The 8,187-nt window shown below is 41.9% G+C and overlaps 1 protein-coding gene across 2 annotated transcripts in view; it reads left to right on the forward strand.

Annotated features, from left to right (window-relative positions):
• Positions 1-5,815, forward strand: part of KLHDC10 (kelch domain containing 10) — a 66,314-nt gene extending 60,499 nt beyond the window's left edge. For both annotated transcript variants that reach the window (XM_003813484.4, XM_008966037.6), the window contains one exon: positions 641-5,815. In XM_003813484.4, coding sequence (XP_003813532.1) covers positions 641-850 — 210 coding nt within the window. In that variant the 3' untranslated portion in view covers positions 851-5,815. The remainder of the gene's footprint in view (positions 1-640) is intronic.
• Positions 5,816-8,187: the final 2,372 nt, after the last annotated feature.

Raw genomic sequence — 8,187 nt, forward strand, 5'->3', positions numbered from 1 at the left:
CATCTTTGTATTCCCAGTATTTGGCATCTTGGATACTTAATATAGGTTTAGTTTAATGTTAGTTAATAGTGAAATTGTTTGTTGTTGAAGTAAAAAAAAATTCATATATATAGGCCGGGCGCGGTGGCTCACGCCTGTAATCCCAGCACTTTGGGAGGCCAAGGTGGGCGGATCACGAGGTCAGGAGATTGAGACCATCCTGGCTAACACGGATGAAACCCCATCTCTACTAAAAATACAAAAAAAAATTAGCCGGACGTGGTGGCGGGTGCCTGTATTCCCAGCTACTCTGGAGGCTGAAGCAGGAGAATGGCGTGAACCCGGGAGGTGGAGAGCTTGCAGTGAGCTGAAATTGCACCACTGTACTCCAGCCTGGGCGACAGAGTGAGACTCTGTCTCAAAAAAAAAAAAAAAATCATATATATATATATATATATATATATATATATATATATATAGTTTTTCCCTTAGTAATTCATTAATTATTTAAACCCTCTTGATCTCCACATGGTATTGGGATCAGTGAGGAATTCTTGTTTCATTTCATTTTGATTCCATCTACTATGCTTTTTCCCCACCGAGTCTTCAGCCTTGTATGTTTCTCTCCCGTTTGAATTTGTCCTCTTTTGACTACTCATAGGCTGGTTGCATGTACATTCATGGAGGAGTGGTGAACATCCATGAAAACAAACGGACTGGGTCATTGTTTAAGATCTGGCTGGTGGTACCTAGCCTGCTGGAACTGGCATGGGAGAAGCTGCTTGCGGCCTTCCCTAACCTTGCAAACCTCTCCCGAACACAACTTCTGCACCTTGGACTCACACAGGGACTCATCGAACGCTTGAAATGAGGATTTCTGGACTGTTCATTGATACTGGAAATGTTAATTTAAAGAGACTCCTTTATTTATGGGCAGTGTAGAATGTGCTACAAAGAGGATTGGTTACCCTGATCAAGGCCTTATTTAGAAAATACATCAGATGCCTTTCTGTAAATTGGTTTTTCAGTTTATGGACATCTCACTTTCCCACGTGCTTCCTTCTTTGCTTCTTTTCCTCCTGACCCATTACATGCACATGTACTCACATACTCCCTCTTCCTTCTCGATGGAGTTAAGGGAAAGCCTGAAAGTACCTTAATAATGTTATTAATCAAGACAGATTCCTTTTTAAAGGAATTCTGAACAGTTCCATGTCACACAATATTCTAGAAATTAAAACATCATCAACATAAAGAAAAATGAAATTAAAAAATTTTTACATCTAGCAACAGCAACAACCACAAATTTAGGGGAAGCTGAGAAGGCTAACCTTGGGAATCTTGCAGGTTATACTTAAACCTAGATGTTTAACTTAGTGTTTTCAAGATGTGTCTAACTGAGTAGTAGCTGGGTCTGATGGCAGCAGTGCTTGCCATCTTGTTGCACAGATAACTCAAACCTACCCTTTGGCTTTGAAGGAAGGTTAAGCAGCCCAGCAACTCTTGGTTAGTGATTTCTTTCTCATCCTCATGGTGCCAGCAGTGGTTAGAGTTGGCTTGTCAAAAGACTTACGTGTGTGTCGTGGTCGTGCTCTTTGTTGTTGCTCTTAGAAATTATGGCACCAAGAATGTTTCAAACGGAAAAACTTGTGGTGGCCAAAGTTCTTCATTCTGGCAGTTTTGAAACTCTCTTATGCTTATTAATGGTTTTAAATATCTCTTTGACTTCTTCATGGGGAATTGTAGACCCTAAGTATGTGGTGTAAATGCCGTGTAACATGAACACAAGCTCCCGAGGGAGGCCAGAGAAGAGCCAGGCAGAGAAAACCTGCATCCTCTGGGCTTGTTAACTTGGCTTCCACTCGGGCTGTGGTCTTTGGCTATCATCTTGGCCATTTCCTTTTGAGAACTTGTTTCTTTTCTAATCTCTGGGCCAGGTACCTGCCATTTTCTCAGGCAGTTGGTCCTTGATTTTTCCCTTAGCTTGTTGCCTTCTTTTCCGTCTGCTTTAATGTGCATGGTGCTGTGAATAATTGTCTAGTAATTGGATACAAGGTCTTGGGGGTAAAGCCACAGGTCATCCTTCCTGAAGAACCAAGTATCATTTAAAAACTAGCATGAGGAAGGAATGAAACTGAGTAGCGTTCATTTTGTGTGTGTGAAATTTTAGTTCTGGTTTGTTTGATTTGTTTTTTTTTAATTCTAAAAAGAATGACATAAATTTTTACTCGCTTTGCCATCTGGCTGCTAGGGGAGCTGAGCAAGAGGCTCACCATGCGCATGTGTAAGCCGCAGGTGTACTCAAGGTGCTGAAGGCGTGCAAGGGGCAGCGCTGGTCCTCCTGGGGCCAGCTCACAGCAGGAGACTCGCATGGGAGAGTTGGAACACATCTTTCCTTTAAGTGCCTCTTTTTTCACCTAGCTTTTAAAGTTATTCTTTTTCCTTCATCCCAGAAGGGATCTCTTTAGCTTATGTGTGGATTTAAAATGACCTTTGAGCTACGGTTAAAAAGCTACCATCTGGTGTTCAGTTCTGGGAAAGAGAAAACCGCAGCCTCCAGACATGCTCCTGATTTCTAGGCCTTATCATACCATCCCCTCTGTGATGGGTTGAGTTCATGGAGCCTGTATTCTGGGAAGTCTTATAATAACCACGCACCTGTGAACTTGGGTCCTTTCTGGGGAGTGAGGAATGTGGGAGAGAGGCAGAAAAAGGAGCAGCTCCTCTAGGGGCCCATCCTCCCACATCTTGCCATTACCAGTCTGTGTAGCACTTAACCTCCTGCCACCACTGCCAGGCTTGCTCCTCCGTTCTCTCCCAGAGCAAGTCAGTCTGAGCAGCTCCATTAGTCCAAAACAGAGCGTTGCTGCATGACTTCAGCCTGGCCTCTGGATATTTGGTGGAAATATATTCTAAATTGAACAAGCCAGGCTGTCCAGGGTGGCAAGAGGATTTTTGACCTGGATTTATACAGGGACCAAAGACTGAATGCTCAGCCTCTGTGCTTAGACTTTCATGGTCCTTAGGATAGAAGTGACTCTCTAGCCCTGCTACACCAGAGAGCTGAAGAGAGATGTGGTCTGGTTCCATCCATACTTGCTGGCATCCTTTGTTAAGCCTTCTGAGGGCAGTCTTCTTTGAGGTAGACCTTGGAGGCCTGACATCGAAGACCTGTGTGTTTTATTTTCATAAAAGTATATATCCTTGGTCTAAAGTGTCTTCTTTTAATATAACCCTAGTAAAAATGACATGGTATGACCAGCACTGAGTGCTATAGAACCACACATGTGTACATGTTCTGGATGCCAAATGAGACTGTGTGTAAATGACTAAGTGTAGATAACTAGAAATTAGATAGGGGTCATCAGGCGTTTCGGTATATCTATAACCAGCACTTGGAATTCCTGACACTGTTTACTTGATTTAGGAAAGTTTATGCCTGCTGCTTCTCTGCCTCTTTGAGGTACTCCCAGCCGTCTTACTACAGTCCTGTAAATTTAAGTGCAATATATAGAAACATATGGATATATACAGATTATATATAGGGTGTAACTATAAAGCAGGTAGACTACTTTTTTGCATCTTGGGGAAGTGAGCTCACTACTTTAGGGTCAAATTATGCCAAGAATTTTAGATGTGATCAGCTGGCTTAAGCCAACTCATGTCATGATAAAGCTGGATTTTCAAGTCCATGTTTTCTTACTCCAACTCTTAGGGACTCATTGTTCCTTAGGTTTGTTAGAGTTGAGATTTTTTTTCTCCCTGTCATCTTTGTACTCTCTCATGTTTGCATGTCTTACATTTTGTTGCCGGAGAACAAGGAAGTCCATCTGTAAGGAGTTTCCTAAACGGAGAATTAAAACCTAGTATTTAACACTAACCATTCTCCTATGTATATACTAATTTATCTGGGAATGTAATACTTTATTAAATGAAGAAAATGATGCTTTCTTCATTTAATATTTTCCATATCCTGGAAAAACTATAAACTGACACAGAATAGATTGAAATCTTAACTGGGGCTAAACAAAACCCTTTCCATTGGCAGAATCTCCTTTTTTCAGGGCCATAATGACATGATGTAAAAATTTGCTTTAAACCATTCATGCCCTTAAATAGCTAGATTTTAAAGCATAATAAGCATATTAACATTTTTAAGCAAAAGATACGTTAACAGTGACCTTTGGTTATCCACAGTAGCAAGAGTAAAGCACAGATCATTGAAATCCATAGATAATCAGTGAATCAACTTTTCTACCAAACAATAGATTCATTTACATTTCTTTTTCCTCCCTATCCTTTCCTGTAAGCACCTGTTTTTCCATGGAATGGGGTTAATGAGTAGGTAGAAAAGGAAAAGGAACAATCAGTAGGAGCTGACAACCAGTGACCATATAAGCAGATGATTGCCTGTAATTAGTCAGGCTGAACAATTAAGAGTTGAATGCTGAAATTAGGAACCACAGGTGGTAATCCTGAGTAGATGTAACTCTTCAGCGTCATCTCCTGCCCTGAGCTCCAGGCCATCTCTCCTCTAACCACCAAAGAACTCTTAGTACCTACGGGAAGGAAAAGCTGTGTGCGACACAGAGGAAACTCCATTATTTGAACACATTTCTTTGGCTCTTGACAAATACTTGCTTTTCCTCTAATCTTGCAAGAGCTATGGCTCTTCTATTTTCCAATCACACAGCTTGGCATGTAGGAAAGGTTGAATGATCCTCTAAGACTGTGTTGGTCTTCGTATTCTGTAAAACCCATTTTTTTTGTGTGGTCTTACAGATGTTTAGAAAGTGGCACAGGTTACTGAATTGTCTACCTGCCAGCATTCTGATATGGCACAAAAAGCTATTTTCCTTTATTTTTTGTATTATTTTTTATTTTTCTGGCATTGAGCTCTAGGGTGGATGAGGGTTTATGGTCCTCTGATCATAAGTTCCATTCTAAAAACTGGTCACTGTTAGCTGAAATTGCTTTGGTTCCCCAAATGCCTTGGAACTCCAGACGCACCCGCAGGGCCTGAGGTAGGCTTCATAGAGTTCTAGGACTTCCGTGTGCGTTGCCACCAGATCCTGCCCAGCAATGGCCTTTCCCTTCTAAGGTCATTAGATTCAGCCAAAAGCGACCTCTTCTCTAGTCTGGTGTTACGAACAGAAGTTCTGAGTTGTGCTACAAAAGTAGTTCCATCTTTTTGGTGTAATTTTCATGTTTTTAATTTGAAAAAAAAACAAACAAACAACTTTTTATAAGTTTTTTAAGGGCCCTGCTTAGTCAGTGTACAGGGTGGAGTCAGAGGCAGTTTTCAGAAAAAAACAAAAAACAAAAAACAATTTCACCAAGCAGTAGTAATTGTTGTTTTACTAGTTATACATTTAGAATATAAAGGAGGCATCAGAAAACACACTCTCTAAGGCCACTTCCTTGTGCACAGAGTCTGCACAGGGAGAGCACAGGCATCTCCCTGGAAAAGCACCTGCCAATGACGAATTTCATGGAAGAACCTAGGCAAGAAAGGAAGCCTCTTTCTGAGACACAGTCTCTGAGAGGTGAGCCTAGCTTTGCTCTTCCTACAGGGTATGCTTGGGCCATACACAATGCTCGCCTTACTTTAAAGCTATTTTGCCACAGTCCTGTTAAATAGTGTGGACGTCCTTTTGCAGTCTGGTGTGCATGCCATATGATCAGGACAGCTTTTCCACTTTACTCGGTTTCCTACAAGCAAGTAGGAAATACAGTGAATTTACCCTAAAATGTCCAATCTGTATTTATGTACCTTGTCAGTGTTTTGCTGTTGGTTTTCTAAAACAATCTGATCAATAAATCTTATCCAAATCAATTTGGTTCAAGTTCACCTTGATTGTCTAATGGTAATTTGTGTGTACGTGAGCGCACCTATATGACAGAAGCGTCAGTCCTACCCACCTCCACCACCCCCACCAGGCTCAGCTTTTCTCTGTAATATCTGTGAGTCATCTGCCTTCCACCCCCACTCCACTGTGGGTTCTTTATCTGCTCACTATCTGGAACTCCTGGACACACAAGAGTTCCCTCGCCAGCACACTGCTCCCTCCACAAAGACATCAGCAAGGGAGCAACTGTCGGGCAGCCCACACTCCCTCTCACCGCCCCACCCCACGTTCCCCAAACCACTGCTAGACAAGTTTGTATAGGTATATCAAGACTTTTCTGAAGGGTTGGAAGAGCTACAGATAATTCAAAGGGAAAATGTGAACCTGTATATATAGTCATATGACTGTCTTTATGATCTGAGGGAAGAGCCCCAGGAGCTGCTGAGCCCTGTGCAGGGGTCCTCTGGGGGTGAAACTACACTTCCTAGCTCTGCCCTTGGTCTTCCAGATGCTTCCCTCACCAAAACAAACCTCTGTTTTATGATGCTGTGATCTCTAATCCTCTAATCCTTCTCCATGCAGTGCTTTTCTCCATGTCTGTTTAGTCCAGAGTAGGTAGGGAAGGATACTCCCAAGTCTGGTCACTTTTAAGTTCTCCCTTCTAGAACTGAACAGATGCCTTGTATTTTTCAGTGTTTCCATTGGTTAACTATTGGATCGAACACACCTTCCATGGACAAATAATCTTAGATATTACAATATACATCTACAAGGAAGAAGAGAAACAATTTTTACCCATTCATCCACTTTACAGTTAATACTTTATTATGCAGAGCAGTCTTCTTTCCTTGGGTTTATTTCTCCTAACTATAGTCCTCTCCAACCTACCAGATGTAAGAAATGCACCCTATACCTTTCAGTCTTCAGACCAGCCAGAGCTTTGAAATGGGCTCTTATGTGCATCTGATTTGGTTCTTAGATAAGGCATCTAAGACCCATCTTGGCCTAGTGGGAGGAGTTTCAGTGGCCTAGTTGGTTTGCGTGGTTTTGTTCTTCCAGTTTATGTGTATATAATTCTAGTTTGTTAAAATGATGTTGTTAAGCTACTTTAACAACAACCACGTTCTGTTGTAGTTAATCTTCTGCAGTAATTGCTTGAGGGAAGAAAACATTGGTAAAACCATCCAGTTTCCCTACTGCCTTCAAATGAAAGGCCAGGTTCTAGCCCAGTGCTAGAGCAATAAAGCTTTCTGCAATGGTGGAAATGTTCTGTATCTGCACCATCCAATATGGTGGTAGCCACAAGCCACATGGGGCTTTTGAGTACTTCAAATGTGGCTAGTATGGCTGAGAAACTGAATTTTTAATTTGATTTAATTTTCATGTATTTATAGGGAAATAACCACACATGGCTAGTGGCTACCTCTTAGTGCAATTCTAGGAAGAGATGACCTGGGGGTTAGGAGACAAGGGCTCTGCTCTTGGCTCAGTCCATAATAGCCCTGTTCTGTATGCAACTTGCTTTTCTTTGGGTCTTGGTTTACTTATCTGTCAAATATGAGGAGGTTGGCTAGATAATCCCCAAGATCTAACATTCTTTATTTAGGATGTTTGGCCAAAAAAGCCTGCAGCATAATGGTGAGTACCATAGGTGTGCAGTGCTAGGACTAGAGTTACCTCTTAAACTCGATCCTGATCTTAAGATCACTGATCCCACCGTGGTGGGAGGTCTGCTGCCCGCTCCAGGTGGTTCCTTAGTGAGTGGCACAGTCAGGATTTCCACTTGCATAGTGCAGGCTCCAAGAAAAAGTATTGAAAATGGAGTAGGGACTAGAACACGGCCACTGCCAAGCCACCTGTAACCCACTGGTTTCAAAACCATGATCCATACTTGTTAACAATACAGATTCCTGGGCCCAAACCCCAAGGATTATATTTTAATAGGTGTGTATTTTAATAAACTCTTTTGTTGATTCCAATTCAGCTGGTTTAAGACATTTGGGAACCCCTGACCCACAGCTGAGCTAACTGGCCAGTGCCGGCCAAGATGAGAGATTTTGTTACCTTACTTTTTATTGTCATATTTCATTGTCCAGCAGGGGACTTCACTGCAAAGGCCAGAATGAACGTTTCCCAATCCTTGCCCATTAGAACTCAGTGGCAGACCAAGTACACAAGTATTCTCCGCTCCTTCTTGGAGAACCACTAAAATAATAACAAAATGGCCCTAGTTTCCTTTTCTCTGAAATGGGGCTAACAATAGTAACCTCTCTCCATACTATCTACTTATTTCATACTGTGTGGCTGAAATAAGTAGATATGGGTAAGGTACTTCAAATGACGCCTGGCATATAGTAAG

Source organism: Pan paniscus, chromosome 6, assembly GCF_029289425.2.
Source record: "Pan paniscus chromosome 6, NHGRI_mPanPan1-v2.0_pri, whole genome shotgun sequence".
In the NCBI taxonomy this organism is placed as follows: domain Eukaryota; kingdom Metazoa; phylum Chordata; class Mammalia; order Primates; family Hominidae; genus Pan; species Pan paniscus.